General features: G+C 36.0%; 1 protein-coding gene across 7 annotated transcripts in view; it reads right to left on the bottom strand.

The window, feature by feature from the left end:
- The window catches only part of PAN3 (poly(A) specific ribonuclease subunit PAN3), a 79,295-nt gene that overhangs the window by 45,615 nt on the left and 12,698 nt on the right, over positions 1-20,982 (bottom strand). For 5 of the 7 annotated variants that reach the window (XM_059467177.1, XM_059467175.1, XM_059467178.1 and 2 more), the window contains exons 2-5: positions 20,372-20,493; positions 11,448-11,514; positions 9,372-9,442; positions 7,246-7,308 (exon numbers count right to left, since the gene is read on the bottom strand). In XM_059467177.1, coding sequence (XP_059323160.1) covers positions 7,246-7,308; positions 9,372-9,442; positions 11,448-11,514; positions 20,372-20,493 — 323 coding nt within the window. The remainder of the gene's footprint in view (positions 1-7,245; positions 7,309-9,371; positions 9,443-11,447; positions 11,515-20,371; positions 20,494-20,982) is intronic. The other 2 variants (XM_059467176.1, XM_059467180.1) reach the window with 1 other exon arrangement.

The following is a 20,982-nucleotide window of genomic DNA, read 5'->3' as shown; positions in this document are numbered from 1 at the left end:
ATCATCTCAATATAGAGCACTCTAAGTAATCAAAGCTTAACTTACCTTTATTCAGGTATCTACTTCACCTAGCACCTTAGAAATCTTAGCAACATGCACCTTCATACACACTTTACAAATTATACCTCAGGAAACAAGGCAAGAATCTAACTGGAGAACATTTCCCACTCACACAGAAATAATTTATAAAATACAGGACAAAACTACCATAAAATGGCTGCAAAACCAAAACCTGAACAGATTCTCCCCTCTACTTCCCCAGAACCTTTTAGGCTGAAAGCTTTGGAAAGAATTAAAACTCATTAGAGTCAACAGTACCTCATCATTTGCAAAAAAAACCCAAACAAACCAACTCCTCCAAAAAACCCGCAAAATCCACAAACAAAACTAAAAAAACATCCAAGGATACCAACACAGACTGTGAGCTACAAAGGCAATATACTCTATGGAGGAGTTAACCAAACTTAGTAACAATAAACAAGACTGAATTTTAGCATACCAATTAGAAATCTGTGATGGGCAGCAAAAAGTCCTCCTGCACTTCAAACACACATCTGATCATGGTAAATCGAAATACTAGTTGTTTATTTGGAGAACCACTCGACTTTTGGGCAACTTATCTCAGCAAATCAGAAAGACTACTAAAATCCTAACCTGCAGAGCGATTAGAGCTGAGATGCTGGACATTCAAGCAAGATTGGACTTTAGGGCAGGGTTTGAATACAGTATGTATTTTTCTTAGGCCAACTATTGTAAACAATATAATGAAGAGTAACAGTTTCCCTGGAAGCTTTCCCCTCTCTCTCTCTCTCCCTCCATGCTCTACCAAGTGCAGGGGTACAGTCGGCCTCAAACTATTGGACTACAAACCAGTGCCCAAGCATACTTCCATTCACAAACGGTTCTTCTAATCTTCCATAGTAACTGGTTGTCTACAAATATTTTGAAAAGAAGAATCAAAACAAAAGAGAAAATAAGCAAATCTGGAAGAAGGCTATTTTGGTCACAACAGTGTTCAGATTCCAGACAACAGGATGAAACTGTATTCTAGACTTTATGAAAGATCATACAGAGACAATATGAATTCATGTTCCAGTAGTAGTAGTTCTTTACTTACTTGTAATAAAAAATGAAATTAAGCACTAGATGAGTCTAAAGAAACACTTTTTCCTTTCATTACTTATCGTAAAACATTAGGGGATTAACTAGGTCAAGATATCATTATTTAGACATTAGAAGATGGAATAGACAATATTAACATTTGGAAATAAATTTTAGTCCATGTGCACCAAAGTCATTCTAAATAACACTTGTTCTCAATGAGCAAACTTGGATCTGATTTAGAAATGCAATCTGAATTTAAAGGTAATCAGAAAACAGTATCTGCCAAGAGGACAGATTCAACAGAAGGGAAAGCAAATCGATGGAGAAGTTTAAGTAAGTGTATCAACCTTCCTATAGCCCTGACCTCTACACAGAGCAGGAAATAAAGCAACACAAACAGTTCACCTTAAAATGAGCCAGAACTCATCAACCACTGATCATTTCTGAACATATATAAGTATGTAAATATATCTACCTAAAACACAGAGGGCATGACAATCTGGACTAATTAACCAAACTTTTCTGCTTGGGGACAATTTCTCTTGGATGTTTACAAAAACAATAGGTTTTTTGCGTTCCCTACAGTCTATGAGGTAAAAAAACTTTCCAGGTGTAGTAATTACTGGCTGCAAATGTTTACACGAGGCAGGGAACAGCTAACTACCTTTAATTGCTAGCAACAGCTTAGTTTTCCCCATGGTGAAAAGGGCAAGCATTTTCAACCACAGGTAATAATTACAACCCTTGCCCTGCAGAACCAAGCTGCTACCAGCAATTAATGATAGGAGCCTACTGGTTGGCACATTTATTAGGAAAGATAAACCCCTAAAGTCTAAAAAGCATTACACTTGAAACAAAAGAGAGACACTCCAGAAACAAGTCCCTCCTAAGAAGTATCTTCACATGAGAACACTACTAATGATGATTTAACTTCACTAGCCCATGCTAGAAAGGATTCCTCAAGTCAGTTTAATTACCTGGCTCTCATTCATTCAACAAGAACCTTGGGAATGTGTTCAGCAACTCTATTTTCTTCCTACTCTTTGTTGTAACAGTGCCTTTGTCCCTAGTTCCTCCTTTTTCAAGGACAGGCAGGCAATATCACATTTCCCTTTTCTAATTCAGGATTAAACTGACCTCTAGTGTAAGATGTTCCATGGCTATCCCAGAGGAATAAATTTAAGCAAGAAAATATCTACAAACATTCAAACTATAAAGACTTTCATGCAGTATTTAAGTTAGATAAGCTGACAAATCAAGCTACACAACTGCAAAGTTCCCTTGTACTGAAGAACTGCAACTTATTTTTTTTAGGATCACTCAGCTCCCAAATTACATTTCTGTTCCTTAAAGTGCATTTACCTCTAGCAGGCTTTCAATTTTAGATTTACAAGCCCTTTCTAGTACCAAAACCTACCCAATTAAGTCTAGCACACAAACACATGAGCAGGCTATTGTGTTTCAAAGTATTGTGAAGAGTCTGAGCTATGGTAATGCCGTCTATGTGCTTCTACTATCAAACCAAATAGAAGCCATCTTAAGCCTTCTCCATCACAGGTTAAATGAAGCAGCATTACCCTAAATTACTATAGCTAAAAGGTATCACAGTAGCATTAGCTAGGGCTCATCTGTTGTACAGCGAGTTGACTGCATCTACACACACAAAAAAAAAAATACTACATCCTCAGACAGAAAATTTTAAAAAGCTACACAAACGCACACTTTTCTTGTACTACTTACTGGACTACCAAAATTATGTGAGACACAATTTTAAATTTCAATGCTCACTTTTGAAAGGTCTAATTTTTTTTTTTAATTAATGGCAAAGAGACCATTAGAAAAAGAGGTTAAACATTCAGCTAGGCTGCTAATCTACTAAAAAAGCAGCAATTTCTGTTTTAACATGCCTTTAAAACCAAAACCAAAATAGAAGTTCTTGATGTCTTTATTGCTACTTTCACTCAACAATTGATTAAGCTGAAATAAGCCAGTACTTGAAACACCAAACCATAGATATGAATTTCAATATGTCATTGAGCTCCTTCACAGGCACAATCAGCTAAGCAGTACCCTAATTTTGAATACAACTCTGTTACTGTGTATTACTGAGCCCAGTTAAGTGCTACACCTGAACATGAGTTATGGTCACCAGGAATATCCTAACAGACTTTTAATATGAAAAAGAAAAACTGTCTTTTAAATGAAATTAAGCTGTTTAAGTTTTGTAGCCAATAAAGCTGCAATACCTCTTCACATGGATTGGGTTAACTGCTAACCAAAATACCCTCTACTCTTCCTTTTTTATTACAACCAGCGGGAACTGGTAGACAGGCAGACCACACTTGTGGTTTTTTGAATGGCAGCTTCTGAAGGCCAGAACCAATTTTTTAATTTTTGATATTTAAAAAAAAAAAATTGAATTGGGGCTTGGTCAACAGCTTAAAAATAATTGTGTGGTGGGCTAGTATTTGTTGTTGGGTGGAGGGTTTTTTCCCTTATGAAAAAAAGACAACTATGCTAACATTTGTAATGCTTACAAGTTTGGAGTTTAGAACACTATACATTGATTTTACATGCATTCAACAGACTAGACACCCTTCCATCGAGATTGCTCATGAAAACCTGGGTTTGGCTGAAGTCAGAATTTCACTAGTTGAAAAGCAGAAGACAGAGAGAAACAAGATGTATTCTTCTACCTGAAGAAAACTTAAGTGTGGCATTTGGCATGGAAATGTGTCTTACTCTAGAGCAATGCATCTGATCATTGCAAAAAAAAAAATACTTGGTTTAAACAAATTTTAGAGACACAATAGATCAGGCACTATATCAGGCATTTCACACCATAACCAAGGGAAACTTTTCAGGCTAGCATACTAAAAACTTTTATTTCATGAGCAGATATGCTGAAGGCATGAAAATCTTGAAGAGTTCAGAAGCAGCAGAACTGACATAATTCAGTCAAATGTTTTCTCATCAATTTCGCAGCATAGTTATGCTGGGATGAGGTATCAATTACCACAACTTTAAATCCTAGCATGGATTTAATTATATTGACAAACTTCTTTACTAAGAAATTAATATCCTCTGTTCAATTGATGTAAACTGGTGGAAAAGCAGACTTTTTCCTTCCACCATTAAAGCAGATAGTTCTAACTATAGTGAAGACTTGTCAGACTACCACCACCCCAAGATGTACTTTCAAAAACTCCACTACTAAACATTATAGGCAAAACACAGATTTTCTTAATGTTTAAAGGTTTCTTTTAATAGGACAGAAATTTTTGTGTTACTTACAAAAAGTGCATAAAGAGAGTAAGAGAGTTAAAGACTGATGCAGCTTTAATAGGCACGATTTCTAAAAATGCCTAGCTGTTTCTAAAATATCCTAAAATTTCTAGCAATTTTAAATACTTGTATAGTGCCTTCAACTAATGTGTGCACAAGTTTAATTTTTTTTATTATTTTACTGCAAATCACTCTTGAAGACTACATACACCTTGTCATAGCAAGAATCAAACAAAGCTTGTAAATGTAAGCAAAGGCATCCAGCTTATCAGTTACATTTGAAGTTATTTGACTTCAAATACACAAAAGGATGAGGCAGCAAAATGTAAGTGTTACATATTTTTAAAGGGAAATGCTTTTATAATTTGACTTCTGGACCATAATGATCACTAATTCACAGAGAAAAATAAGAGTAATATATTCTTCCATGACACACTTAGAAGTGAAAAATACATATTTATCCAAACAGTAATATCTAAGATAGCAATAGCATACAACCAAGGAACAACTCCAACAACTAACTATTCCAAGAAAAAATGTAAAGCAGATTACATTATATTATACCCTTGGAAAACATTTTAGACCACAGTAATACCTACAAACATTCATTAGTCTTCGCATAAAGCACAGTCCTTCTGCATTGCTGCAACAACTTTTTTTAGCAACAACTCTAATGTTTTATTATTGTAGTACGGGTGTATAAATCCCAGAAGGAAAAATTTAGGTTTGAAATATAAATTTAGCCCAGGTACATTACAGAGTCTGTGCAGCCATAATTCTGTCTCAGAACACAGTGACATGATGCTTGATCATTACCCCTCAACTCATCAGAACATGATTCGTGCTTCTGACATTGTATGCAGGAGGCTCTGGAATGTGAAAACTGTCTTTACACATTTTCATTAAAAGTAAATTCAGCAAGACAAGACATGGCACATAGAGCTTTTCAATGAACACCACTGAGCTAGATAATGATCAGGTATCAGAGGTGACAAGATGGAGCTGGAAACAGGAAGCTGGAGAGAAATACAGGTTTCCAACAGGTAACAAAACTAGATGGGAGGCAGGACACAAAAATAAAATAGCAACCGCTTAAGTCTTAAGAATTTAATATCTACAGGACCTGAAGTTATCTTTATTGTTTTATTTTAACTTGAGAAGTAAAACTCTTCTCATACTCATTAAAAACCTTGCATTTATGCAGACTAGGCTTATAGGTTGTCTTTGCGTCAAATAATTTTCTATGCACATTTATCTCTGCTGATCAAAGTAAATTAAGTCTGCTGTCCAATCTACCTTGCTGTAAATCTCCACAAATGGCACTCAACAGCTGCACCCTGTTTGGGGTGAATTCAGAATCTCTTTTATACTTTCCTTTCTAATCTAGAGGTTTTGTCCTTGCCTTTACTCACCTAAAACCAATGGAAGGCATTCAAGAAAAAAATTTCTTGAAAATCCACAAAAAGCAGCATAAAATTGTGTTTATCGAGTTGTTCAGTACAGCAATTAGTTCACCCTTGCATTCTGTGAACTGAAGTTATTCTCACCTTAATGGACCTCCTCTAGGTATGACTGAACAATTTAAAAAAATGAAATGGAAATAAGCCAGTGTTAAAAACTTCTAAGAGTTCCGTTTTCATGAGGATTGAAGGTATGAAAAAATAAATTAAAATGTAAAAGTAATTGTTTTTCACTGTCCTGTAAGGCTGACCAGTGACAAGTACAGGAACCTTTTAGTCTGGATTGGTGGCAACAGTCTCAGAACAATTCTAAACAAACATTTCACAATATATTTTCGTCTTAGCGCATTAACCTGTCATGTCCTTGACAGCAGATTCTGATCAGTTATGTCACATAAGTTTTTATTAACTGTTTACCAGAACCACCAAAATGAAAGCAAAGAACTTTTCCAAACATAATTTCAGGTTTAGAGAGGAGCACTTTTCTAGACAACGGCTAAAGTCAACTCGGGAAAAACATCCAGGAAATTCAAGTTCAGAATGACACCCTATTTTTAACAAGAATAACATGTATTTGAAGACAAAAAATGAAATAAGCATGACATCATTATTCTTGGGAAAGGGTGTTAGTCTATTACTAACTCTAGCTTTTGTTCCATGCTTCACAAATCCCATTTGTGCATTGTAGATTAATACTTACCTAAAAATCTCTTATAGGAAATTCACTTTAGGGTTGCTTGTCTTACTGCATGTGGAGTTACAACAACCAGACAGTAAATCCAGAAGGTTTTACAGTTGACAGAACCTCCACCAAGGCTCCATCTACTGAAATACTTAGCTCCTTTGATTTCATTTTAAGTATCCTATAAAAATGTCTTTAAACAGTAATCTTAGCTTTCCTGAAATCTAAAATTGAAATGTAGTTTAATAACTTCTAAACAGAGATAATTATGTCGAGAATGTTCATAAAAATTCAAGGACTATGCTTACTTTTTGAACAGAAAGTAGAATGGCTCTAAATATCAAATAATCAAAAGCAAATTAAACAGCTCAGTCATATTAACTAGCTTCAAAAATACTGCCTAATTAAAAATTATGGATATTCAGAATTACAATCATCAACTTATGTTTAGTATTTTATTGATCTCGAATATTTCTCCATATGACTTGCCCATTATTAAAGGGCTGCCAGCATAACATGATCAGCAATATCCAGAGACAATCAATAAACTTGCTTAACAGAACTATATAGTACATGCTTTTACAGAAACTATTCAGTTTTACACAGCACAAACATGCAGGTTTTACATAGTTCCAAATAACTTAATACTTTAAAATATTACAAATCAGAATTGTGATATTTTTAAAAGAAAGCAATTGTTCTTTATTCACTTACCACGACTGTATTATATCTGTCCTCCAAGTCAGTGATAAACGAAGGAAATGCTGGTTTTGCCAGCTAGTTCAGAACAAACAAAACCTTAGACTTGGGCTCTCAGTAAGATAATGGAGACTTTTTCATACAGTAGATGTTATAAACACATACATTTGAACTAGTCACAAAGGCTCCCTTTATACAGCAGGCACCAAGCAGTGGCCTAATAAACTCCCTTGTTCAACCTCTAAACAAACTCAAGTTATTGGGGTAGAGGGGAATCACACAAGGTTTTAAATACCTGGCTCTCAAGTGTTTAGTGCTTTTAAGGAAATCACTTCAGACAATTTGAATATTGTAATAAAAATACTAAAAATATATCAAAACTACATCATAACTACTTGCAATGTATTGACTGGCAGCAAAAGTCTGTCACAAAACTTATTAATTTCTCATAACTTTAGCCATAAATTTTTGTCCACTTAAAGCAATCACCAACATCTGGTCATTTCCAAAGAATTTTTCTCAGAGAAAGCTAAATGTTTCTTTAAACTACTCATCTCCCTGTGCTGACTATAGAGGGAGCCTGGATGCCTAGATTTACACAGCTCAAGTAGTATTTTATCAAAACTTCCCCATTACTAGTACTTAACAACCTTTAATACAATAATACATTACAAAATAGCAGTCATAACAAAAATAAATTAATATGCAAAGAAAAATACAAACATCTTTCAATTAATGCCAGTTATAGCTGAAATGCTAACTAAAAAAAAACAAGTTAATCAATTTCACAGCTAAAACTCACTCTTAATACTATTTTAGCAGCCAGTGCCTTAATTTGCCTCTTTTTCTTGAGGAAAGAATGCATTAAGTCAGAAAGCACTGTGAAATACTATTTGAGTTTTGAGGTATTTGTGCTTTACAAGCAAACATTAATTGGTTTGTTTCTACTTTGTACTGCTTAACTTCAAATTTCAGAGACAGCGGTCATTCTTGCAATACTTCCATTTGACAGCTTATTTTCTTTGGTGCATGTGGTTCATACACAAGCAAAAATTGACACCCAGGTATATACAAACACGTGTATATATTGGCTCTCAATGCCTGTGTTAAGGAGGAATGTACAATTATTTTTCATTTTTACCAGCCTTAGCAAGTGGATAAGCAACACATTTTTAGTTCTTTACATCCGACTTTCAGCACGCTGTACTGGCATTAAGGAAAAGAGCAATGCAGATATTCCATGTAGTTTGGAGACATCATAATATTAGAAAATTAATGTTCAACAACCCCATTTATATTTAAAAAACAGTGTGATGGATCAGCTATAGCAATTATCTTTAAGCTCAATCTTCACCTGCAGGAATAACACAGAACATATTGATGTAGCTTGCTTTCATTATTTACTACATGAAAGCTGAGGATAATGTGACTAATAACTAGAGAACATGAAAGTCATCAGTGAAAAAAAAACTTAATTGGTTGGGATAAGATAACGTCTGGTTTTGGTAAGTGACAGTTCATGAAAATGAGACAAAACTCTCACGTAATCAAATTTTTGTCTCTTATTTCAGCCTCTGAGTGTATAGCTGGAAAACACCACAACTTGCACAGCTGCAGGTCAAAGATGTTTGAAGATACTGCCTAGCCCTCAGCAAAAGAAAGATTTCTCAATACAAATTAGAGGGATGGAAAAAAAACTCCAAACCCTCGCTTCCCAATGAAAATAGTGTCTTTTAACCTAAATGCATTTCGAACTGTTAATTATCATATTATGTACAAATAAATGGGAGAATTGATTCTTAACGTATTCTGAACTTGCTCCCATAAAGGCTACAGATCACAAATCCCTCACTAGAATAAAAATAATTTGTTTTCAAATTCAATGGGCTACATACTAAGTTTCATATTCTATAAACTTCAGTTTACAAGTGCCTGGAGTATTTCTTATCAGCAGCAGTCTGATCTGATATAGCAAAAATGAAGTAGTAAGATCTTATTTATATCAGCAGCAACACATTAAAATAAATCTAGTTACAACAGAAGAATTATCCTTATTTCATGCAGTATTTCAAGTTATTCCAGATCTTCTTCCCTGTCAACTCATACATAAATATGCTACTTATGATTTAGTTGTTGCCTACCTTCCTCCTTTGAGATACGCTGAGGGCAGCAAAGTCATTAAACAAGGATGAATTTGGTGAAGTTAGTGGATCTATAAAACCAATGTAATACCAAGGTGTTACATATATATACGCTACTAAAAGAAATTTTATATTTTTAACTTATTTCTGTATGGAAAAAATCCTTTTGACAAAGCTAAGTTTAGCAATCACACTGCTAAAATTCCCAGCATTTATTAGATTCTGTGCAACTGCTTAATTGAAATGGTGCTCATTAACAGAATTCAGTATGTTTAATTGCTGTTGACACTATTTAAAGGCTACCTAACATTTCACAGCCTTCATCTGATCAGAAAACCTGTTCTAAGTGCTCCTTACATTAGCATGTCATTTTTAACCCTGTAGATGATACATCACAATGTTTCCAATTCACCAGGAGATCCTCTGAAAGGCCTGACAAGCATTGGAAGAGGTTGCCCAGGGCAAGTGCATGAGTCACCATCCCTAGGGGGATTGTGTAAATGTAGTACTGAGGAAAAGCTTTAGCAGTGCACTTGGCAGCGCTGAGATAACAGTTGGACTGGATCTTAAAAAGTCTTTTCCAGCATAGAAGATCCTATGATTCTATGATCTCCAGTTAGCTGATATTAGCAATCTTCTGTTTAACAGATCTTACAAATAATGATGTGACTATTGCTTGTCCTGTCACTGTTCTGCACATCAAATTTAAATCAAAATCAAGGATAGCAGAAGTCCACATTCCATTAACTTTTTATTGCTTTTTCTTTGTTCCTATTCATCTTTTCCGAGTTGAAATATGTCACAAACTGTATAACATTCACAGATGCAACCTAAAACTCCAAACTACAAGGCTAAAACTGTCAAATTGGCAGATGACTGCCAGCTGTAAACATTGGTGTTTTGATGAAACACTTTCTTCAACATTAAATTCTTAACAGAATTTATCTTGCATTTGTTCAACAATAAGTATTCCCTAAAAGGGCAATTCTACAAATGAAGCACTGCTTCGCAGAGCGAGGGAGAGGGAGGGAGAAGGATCCAAGATATGACAAAATTTAAAATGGTTTCTAAAAGTTGGTGTGGTTTCTCTCTTTGACATGCATCACCATTACTATTTGGCCTGTCACAGTCCAACTCTAACTGCATTTAGAACTGGAGACCTCCACTGCCTTGAATAGCTAATTGTTCAGTGGGACAAAAGAAGCAGAGTTAATCTCAAAGCCTACTGGAAATAAACTAGGAAGAAAAAAATAGAGAATACCCACCAATTTTGTCTTTCAAGAAAGTTAATTTTATAGTAGTAACTACCATGCCTAAATTATAATCCTAGTAAGTAGACTAGCTGCAGGGTCAGACATGCAAATGGAGTTCTAGCATAATTTACACAGCAATTTTCAAAGCAGAAATTTATTTTAAATGTATGTCCTTGCCATAAGGGAGCAGTACCCTCCTTCTTTAAAGAACTTAATTTAACAACCACAGCTGAAATAATCTGTAGTGATTCTGAAGAGCACATTACAAAGCTCAATACAGCCTCCACAATAATTTAGTGAGTACAGAGGCCTCCACTATCAAGACATTTTCTTCAGCTGAAAACCATGTATATAAAACATGTTCCTATAGCAAGGAAAAAAATTATAAGAGGCAAAGTGCTGCCTGCAAGACAAAACTGAATAGCTATTAAAAATCAGCAGTTATGTGACATTTCACAAAATCCCCACACCCTAAATTTAACAGAAAACACCTGTACACTAATCCCACACAGTAACTTACCCAAGAAGCATCATAAAAAGGGATACTATGGTGAAGCAACACAAATGCTTAAGCTATCAGTGTTTTACAGTGGATATCCAAACTAACATTTCACTTGAAGTGACAAGACTGATAATGACTAAGTTTTTCCCCTACAGCAAAGAGAAAGCTAAAAATTTATGAGTTCCTTACATCATTGTTAAAAAATAAAGTTTTGCTGTATCTCAAAATCTGAGATCAAGCAGCACTTCCTTAAGCCTCAGTTTTGTCAATCTCTCAAATTTGCCAACATACTTTTATATGTATTACTTGAAACATACTTACCATGGCCTGCATACTGCTTGGCACTGTCATTGAGAAGGCTAGGGGAGCTGCTGCTATTTGTCATCCTCTGTAAAAACAAAATATGAAAGTGTACATGTAAAGTAAAGCCTTAACAGATTAAGTGAGGGCAATGGGGATGACCTTTAAAAAGTTTTAAGCATAGCCTATGAAACTTGTGCTCATTCCCCATTTAGTAAATACAGTAAGCAAACAGACTTGTAATTGAGAAAAATGTTTAGTAAAATAAAGGATTTTGCACAACAGAAATGCAAACCTAAAGTTACTGTATATTCAAACGAAACACTATCTTCATTAATTTCTTCTAAATGAGGAGGATCAACCAAGCCTATGGTTCTCTTCCTGCACATTTTGAGAACATTAGATAAGACAATTACTTATCTCCTTAAAGCAGTCTTTCACACTCCATTCCTGAAACAACTACTCCCTTTAAAATACTATCACCATGACATGAAACTTCTCCAATGAAAAATGCTTAAATATTTGATAGACTCTTTTTTAAAATAAAAGAACATTTTGAGATCTTTCAGCAAAACATCTGATTCCTCCAAGTCAGCAGGACATCTGAAACCCTTTTAACACTCCTCCTATGTTCCACTCGATTCTCCTGCATTCCTCTAGAGATATCAGCCAGCAACAAACTGGACTAAAGTAAAGCAGTGCTGCTCTAAGAGCTACTGCTTCTTTCATAGAGAAGTTTTAAAGTGTCTTCTTACTCCTGCTTATTCTTTCACCTTTCTTTCACCAGCTCCCCAACAGGAAGAAAAAGTGTGAGAAGAAAAGGAAGGCAAGGTCAGGAAGTGTTCTCGATCACTGAGAGAGACAATCACGAATTTGTTAAAATACTCCCTGGCATGCTTTTGGCCCACATCAACCCAGAGTCTCCCAGCCAATTTCCAGGCACTATTCAGCAGTGAAAAGGTTTGAGAACCCTTCAAATTGACGGTTTGCATGCAGACTCTGCTTTAGTGGGTGAGCACACACCAGCACAAACAGGCCCTTTTGTGCCAGCTGGCCCTAAGCATCAAGGAAAGTTTCCAGGCATGTTTCATTTAGTAGTCTAGACACAAACTGACTCAGAACTGGTCACTGGAGCTGCTCTTTACAGTTATATTTCTCCATAGCCAGTCTCAATGTTGGTGGCAAATGGCAGGAAGCTTACTATGTTATACTTCACTGCCATTTCATCTAATTGTTGACCACAAAGATCAACATTCTGGAGTAATTTTGGTAAGAACAGAGGACAACCAACAGAAGCGGGAGTACTATCCATTATGGTAGAACTGTAAACCTACTGCAATTCAAGACTCCCATCACTTGCAGTTTTCAGAGCACCACAAACATCACCAGGAGCTGCTGCTTTTAAAACCTGTATCTAAAAGAATAGATGGTGTAAAGTAGCTTTCACGTGGAATGCTTACAACACATAAATAGCACATAAACCTGCAACTTTTTAAGGACTCCAAGCTGTTTGCTATGTGCTCTTTCTGTATTTTGATGTCACCTGTCTCTTTCACCTAAACATACTGACCAGACACAATACATACATCACTAACTGCTTAAGTAATAAACAATTCTATACACAAAAGGCATGATGAAACAAAGTCAACTTATTTTTACAAAACAAGGTACTGCTTTGAGAGGCACACACTAAATTGACAAACTTTGTTAAAATCAAGGACACTCATCCAATTGCTTACAATCATCAAACTAAGAATAAACATACACCAAAATATTAAAGTAGCTCAAGTAATCATACATCATATTCCCTTCCTAAGCAATGGAAAGAAGTTGAATAGTTTGTCACAAATATTTTAAAAGCACCCCTATTATGCATGGTTTTTTTGGCATTTGAGACATCCACACTGATCCTCATAAAACAATGGGGTTTAAGAAGAAACTTCCTAAAAGGAACCTTTCAGATTTGCACAAGATTTGTGCAGGTGAAGATAAAAATAGTATTAATGTCCACTTATAATACCAGATTTAATAATAACTTTAATGCAAAAGGTCATGATTTCTTGAAACAAGAATAAATATGATATTGAGAACTGTGCTGGTATCAAAGCTGGTTAAATGCATAGGTTAAACATGGAACAAAGCACTTTTATTCCGTCAATATTCACCATCCTCAGGTACAGCCAACAGACTTTCAATGGGAACAGGAGCCTGCAATGATGAAAACCTGGGCTGACACAATCACTGAGAACACACAGTGCACACAAGGCAGACTGCAACATAGCATATTGTTCTGGATTCTGAAAGTGCAGTGCAACCCAAACCTGTGAGCATCAGCTGTGCTTTTACAAAGTCAAGTTCCCATTCAAGGTGCAAACATAACTTACACACACAAGGTTTCTGAAAAACCAAAGCTTGGGCAACCCTTGCCTTAACAACTGCTTGTAACCTGCACCTTGACTAGTCAGAAACCTCCATCACATTCATGAATTTTTCATTTTGCTCACTTTTACTACACATGCACAAGTTTCTTACCTTAACATTATTCATAGAAGACCTGCATGTAATCAGTAAAGGCTTTTTAAACTGTTTTAATATTAAGATTTCTGCCACCACCCAAATGCATTTAGTCTTAATGAAGGCTACTCCTGTATGTCATTTTTATCAAAAAGGTCTTGAAAGAAAAAAAATTAATTAGAAGAACACACAAGCGCTGTTTGTTGTGTTTTCCTGAAGGCAGCTTTGATTTTAAAAAACCCTTATCAACCTCTTCTAATGACACTGAACTATTTTTCATACAAACTCAATTTCAAGAAGATTGTAAGCACCTCAAGCCCAAGGGATGAAAGCTCCAGAAAGGCAAAAGCAGCCATTAACAAGGAAGAAAATTAAATATTAAGCCTGACAGAGAATGTAAGCACACACATATGAGAACTTCAGACTGTTTTACTACATCAGAGCTTTTATCATATGGGAGTTAATATAGAAAGACAACTTTCTGATAACCAAGTAAAACACTCATTTCCACAAACTTCTTTTCTCTACCTGCCTATTGCTATGATTTGCTGAGGTTCTTTAAACAGTACTCAAAATTCAATTAGGATTGCTGGCATACATCCTGCCCTTCTCCCTTTAAAGGAAGTTAAAAATTGTTTCTGTTTTAGCTTTCCCTCACAGGAGAGATGCTCCAGTACCCACATCCTCTTTGTGTCCCTTCACTGGTCTCTTCTCAATACATCCCTGTCTCTAATGCACTGAGAAGCCCAGCACTCCACGTGTGACTTCACCACTGCTGGACAGAAGGGAAGGACCACCACCCCTGACCTTTCAGCAACGTTCTACTTCAGGCAGTCCACTTCCTCTGTGCAGTACACTAAGAAAAATGTTACAACAAACATTCCCACCTTCTAAAAGGAACACACCACCTTGCCTCCACCCTTCAATACTCAGTAACAAACCCCAAGATTATAGCTGCACTTAGGGCAAGCATGTTTTACTTTCATCTCCCTCAAGTGTATATTACAAAGTTCTCATCAAGATAAAGCATGAATAAAACTTTGATGCAGACAATTAGATCTAGTTTTACATAGCTTATAACACTTATCTTGAAGTGACTGGTTTTCCTTTTTTTCTCTGTCATTTATTTTCTCCAAAATATGTAAGAGATTATATTTATTCCTCTTTTTCTCTATAATCCATGCCCTAATCCTAAAAAAGTAAGGATTTTCCTAATGGTCATTCCACAGTGCTAAGCATACCACCTCAAAATATTTTGCAGTATGTCACAATCTAGTCTCTTCATCTTACTACTGTTTTACTGGAATTGTATTTCAGAATATTTCTTTATCATTTTCAGAATAATGCTGATTGGAGTACAAACAGTCATTCTGCAAAAGATTAAGATTTATTTGTTTGGCTATGACATTGTTTAGTTGTCAGATTCTGTGACCTACACAGGGTGATATCTTTTGCTTTTCTTTTTAAAAAAATCTAAAACCTGTCTTTGACAGCACACATGACACCATCTACAGAATGACCCACTCAACAGCTGAAACGAAAGCAACTGGATTTCTTCAGAAAGCATTATGAAGACAACAGCATAATTTTATATTTAAAATAGCACATCTGTAGTTCCACTCAGCTCTCAACAGTTAAAACTGAAGACATTTACAAGCTTCTGTGCTATAAGGAGAGTTTTATTACTTGACTGTTGGCAGATGCAGCAATGGCAACAAAGGTCTTGTGTTTATTCAGCTGCAAGGCTTTGAAGTAAGCATGGTTGCTACTTCTCAGGCTATTCAAGAATGCTTAGTACACCAACATTTGCATGGTGAAAGCAAGCAAAACCAATTTTCCATTGCTTGGCCTTGCCAATTTTAATGCTGAAGACTGTTACTCCCTTCCTATTTCAATTAGGATGATTTACTGAGAACTTAAGGTTCTTCCTTTCTACGTAACCTGCAGTCCAACAGAATCCATGTAGTTCTAAATCTCATCCCATCAAAATAAAGAAAACCAGACTCCTGTGAAGCAGCATGGATGAAGGCACCTTCCACTGTTTTATGCTCTTACAACCAAGCTGCTCAGTTCTAATAAAATGTTAAAAGTTTTAACATCAAGATACTTCTCTGCCTCATCCTGCTATAACAGCCTTTCAACAGCCCAACACAACATTGTTAAAGCTTCTTTCCACATCACCTGCATCTTTGGTCAAGTTAGTCAAAGGGCAGCACTAATGCCAGAGGAACAGTGACACCAGCCAACCAAGCGGCATGCACTGAGCAAACAGCCAAGCATTAGAGGCATCCCAGCCAGCCAGCTCCTGCCTCTTCACTGCTGGGAAAGCCAAAAGTGGTGAGCTGCTTTTTGAACCACACCTCTGACTGTCTCTTGGCAGCTGCTGCTATGGCAAAAAGAAAAAAAAAACAGCTTTGAGGACAGCATGCAGCCTGTGGACCATGTGTTGCACAGGCTTCCTCTGCAGTCAGTTAGTATCACTGAGAGAAGGGGAAAACAGAAAAAAAGTGCTTTGATAAGATGGAAAACAAAACTGTTAATATAGTATATGAAAGCATATGCAGATTCAGGGAAGAAGAGACATGAAAAAAACAGTCGTATGGAAAAACACAAACCAGTGAGGACAGAAGACTACTAGTCAATAGGAAACTAAGTAACAACAGAAAATGATGGGGGCAATGAAATGTTGACCATCAGCAAAGACCTTTGAGGTAATAGGAGTGGAAGGATGAGGCAAGGAGGTATTTTTCAGAAAGGAAGAAAATGGAAGAATTGCAGTCACTTCAAAAATCCTGCCTCTTATGAGCTGTACCACATACTTTTACTCTGTTTTCCCCCCTGCAGAGTATTTCCATTAACTGCATCTTCATCACTAACCTAAGCCCAATGATATGTTCAAGATCTTGCAAAACGTTCTTCCACAGATAGAAATGAAATCTGAAAGTCAGAAATAGCCATTCTACAGAAATGTTGACAACTATTCATCTACATTATTTATGGTCAAAGCAGCACATCCACTCCCAATTCATCATGATATAATCCACTTTCCTCCCTTCTGCTGCTTACTTAACACTGAGTCTTGGAGCTCAGGCACTGCACACAAAAATGTGGTAACTCCAAACTTTGATATAGTTTTGCTTGATGCAGTCTGGTTCCATTATATATGCATTATGATAACCCAAACACATGCAACCACATACACTTTTCAACAAACCTGTTTTATGCCCTGCACATGACAAACACATTCTGGAGATTAGATAGGAATGGTCAAGACAGCTCATCAATTGAATACCTGACAATTATATTGAGAGATATGTAGTAAATAAAACAAGGACAGCAGAAAGATTATTTCATGGTAACAGAAATGAGCAATACCCTCAACAGACTGACTTTTTTACTATCCTTGCTAGAGTGAGATCAGTTAAGCAACTTGAACCAAGTATTTTACTGGTGGTCATTAGTTGCATTCTTGACCTTCCAACTGTAAAGACTAGTTTCAAAAACTCAGGTCTTTTGTATGTCAGCACTGTTGCAGTGTTGTTTGTTCAACTGCCATCCCTTTTTATCCTATGCATCCATAAAATCTAGACTACTTCCCTGTTTCATACAGAAAGCACTGCATGAAGTTTGATGGAATAATTGTAATGGTACCCAAAAGTGCACTGCCAACTAAGAGCCTTCACAAGGATGTAAACAGCATGCAGGAATACAGCACAGAACCATATGATGAACATTTAATCATGTATCAAACAGATGCTCAATACACATGGATGTACCACACATCTTGTGTTCTGAGTAAGTCCCACTAATAATTTTCCCACTGAAAAAAAATTACACAACATTATGACCTCTAAATATAACTGCAAGGCTGCAACAGCAACCTAAACTTACCATTGCCTAACATCTTGCTGCATCTTACTACTGTTTTTCTATTAGTCTGTTTTCTTGCATATTTGTGCAATTTCCCAGCTTTAAAAAACTAGCAGAAGAGCTTGCCTCACTGCATCTATTTGTGAACTACACAGATTCACCAGAGATGACAAAGTAACTCAGATGGAACCGATGTTTCCATGTGCAAAAGCAAAACTGGGAGTTAATGAACTATTTTACAGTAGACATCTGATGTTTCATTGATGGCAGAACACTAAACTTTTAGCATCTCCAGTCTGATTCGAGAACCTGGAGAGAAATAGGAACACGGATTTGTTCTCTCCACCCTACTTTGTCCCACCTTTACATTATGAAAATTTGTTTTCAGTTTCTGTGTATTGTATTTCTACCATTCCAGTCCCCATTCTGTGAGTGCCCCACCAAGATCTTTCTGCTTCAGTCCCTTTGCTCAATCTTTCCTGGTTTCTTCTTTACTTATCTTCAGCTCAGCTCCTCTAAGCCCACAGTATAAGTTTCTTTTCCCTCACTCACCCCTCTGCTCTAATTAACACAGATACAGCTCTTTCATTAAATATAGATCCACTTCCATGCTGCTTCAGTCTGAAGGGGAAGAAAGGAAAGAGGGAAATGAAGCTGATCAGTGTTCCTGCTCTGAGTTCAGTCAAGGCCTAGATTATGCCAGACCTGCAACTACAAAAATGTACTCAAGCTAGAACTTGTCAGTGCAGATTACATCTCTGGGAAATTATTTAACATCTAGGAAGTCTCCAGTGGATCCATATAAACCAGTTCTGCAAAGGTTTAATCAATTGACAAAATCTGTGCAAATTTTCAGAGAAAGCAAGCAAGAGGTAGATCCTTGATACAATAACCAATCTACCAGATTCAAAGTCTCTATTCCAAATCATAAATGACTAGTATTATTTGAAGTCAAACCCACTAAAATTTCTCCATTGCCTTGTTCCCCACAGGGCTGAATGACACAGAAAATCTCATTCCACGTGGCTGAACTTTATCAGTATGTACTTAACCTAGAAGCTGACACACAATCAAAACAGACAGCATTACCTTTGTAAACAAGAACTTAAATTACAGGATTCAAAGGAAAAAAAATCAATACAGGAATGCTTTTCAAACTGTAGTTTGATGCCTGTAAGCACATTCTCAACACTAATAAAATCCTACTTCCAAAGTAATTTTCCTTGTCCTCCAATGGGCAAGAGGCACATTGATTTCTTCCCAAAGAGAAACAATAATGCCTTGACTGTAATCTCAGGCATTAGTAAAGTATTTAAAAATCCCACGAGCATTCATGTTAGATGCATACCTTACTTGCATGTCTGTCTTTCTAGAAGAAACAGTTATACCTAAAAACTAGTGTTTAGAAAGACACTAGTGTTTCTGTAGAATACAGTTTAAGGATACAAAACATAATGACTTTGTGTTAAAATTATAGGACCTCAGTTATAAAAAAATTTGTAACTGCCAGCTTCAATAGTACACTTTGGAATCAGAGGTTAATTTTTTTCTTTTTAAATCATGCATAATTGTCAAGAAAGCATTTCCATACTTCTGCATTTCTGTCGAATACAAAAATCCAGTCTCCTTGAAAACATGCAGTAAAAAAAACAAACAACCAACCAAAAGAAAAAAAAGGAACACACCTAATTAATTCCCACCTTTTGCTGAGTTATTTTTCAATCCATTATACAGCCACAACTGAGATCAAAGTAACCTCACAAGGAGAGTTTCCTCGATATAAAAGAAGAGAGTTGTTGTCAGGACTCAGTGTGAACTGTTTGACTCATACTCTCTCATTTACCAGAAGTTGCTTTGTTTACTACAGGACAGACCATCTTCTTTCAGCAACTGTGCTTCTTTTAAAATGCATAACACTTTGAGGGAGTTATTGTAATACTTTGTGTGTTAATTCAGTAGATACTCATTTAGGTTTTAAATACGACAGACTTTTGTTGCAAATTTTCCACAATACTACCTACACAATAAATTCCACCTCATGGGAGTTCCTATGCCAACCTCTACAGAACACTATAAATACAAGGAAACATTTCAGAAGATTTAAATATGAATTCAACATACCACCACCAGAGTCCGAGTTGAAAAATTCTGAAAGTTTTGCCTAGTAATTTCAGGTTTGACAGTTCACATCTTCCTTCAATGACTTTGGGTCTTTGAAAAGTTTTAAAACCTGAATTTTATATATTTAGCAAAAGGCTATCAAAAGCTATGAGCCTAAAAGGAAATCTAGAAAGTCACATTCAGAAAAGAAACCTCACACAGAATTAATGCATGCAGCAAAGCTCAACACAACAGCTCAGGTAAGTGCAAGTAAAACCAAATTAATTTTAAAGCAATAATACTGTTTCATTTCCATTTGCAAAATTAAAGTGAATATATACTCTGTATATCATACAAGATATACATTCCAGAAGGCTCCATTTGTCCTGCCTCTTGAGCACTTTTCCCGTTTTAGTGTAACACCAGAACCAATGAAACATTATACAAATCACTGCTATTACCTGCATCATGGGATACTTGGTTTCAGCAGGACTTCCAAATCCATTAACGCCAATGAAGCTGGTGCTAAAGTATGAATCCGTCAGATTAGCATCAGCTAACCCACCACCATCCATTCCGGGAACTAAAAGGAAAAAAGAAAAAAATAATGCCTCAGAAAATGTTTCCTTAGCCATGGGTTTATTCACTAGGATCTATTATATGTATAGACTTTTTTTTTCCCCAGAGGGGAACAGAATATGGTACTACTGTTTTCTCAGCAAAACAACCAAAAACAAAATAGTGCATAGCATGAAAAAGGGAGTTAATGAAAGAAGTTACTAAATGAGAGCATTTGTAGCATGAAGTTACAGCACAAATGCAGAAAAGCAATGAGAAGTCTGAACTTTAGAAACAAGCATAACAAGGACAATAATGATATCAAAAAGAAAATAAATCCATTTAAAAAGCTAGAAGGCAAGCTTATTTTATGAAGACCCATATTCTAGCATGCCCTTCTTGAAAATATATGTGTTAGGTAGAGTCTGGACCTGGATGCGCTGGTTCTTTTAAAGGATTTTAAAGAAAATGCACACTCGAAAACATCTCAAACTCTTTAAAGCACAAACACTTT

The sequence above is a fragment of the Ammospiza nelsoni genome, chromosome 2, assembly GCF_027579445.1.
Source record: "Ammospiza nelsoni isolate bAmmNel1 chromosome 2, bAmmNel1.pri, whole genome shotgun sequence".
NCBI classification, from domain to species: domain Eukaryota; kingdom Metazoa; phylum Chordata; class Aves; order Passeriformes; family Passerellidae; genus Ammospiza; species Ammospiza nelsoni.
The sequence above is the reverse complement of the archived record's forward strand: the minus strand, read 5'-3'. Positions and strand labels throughout refer to the sequence as shown.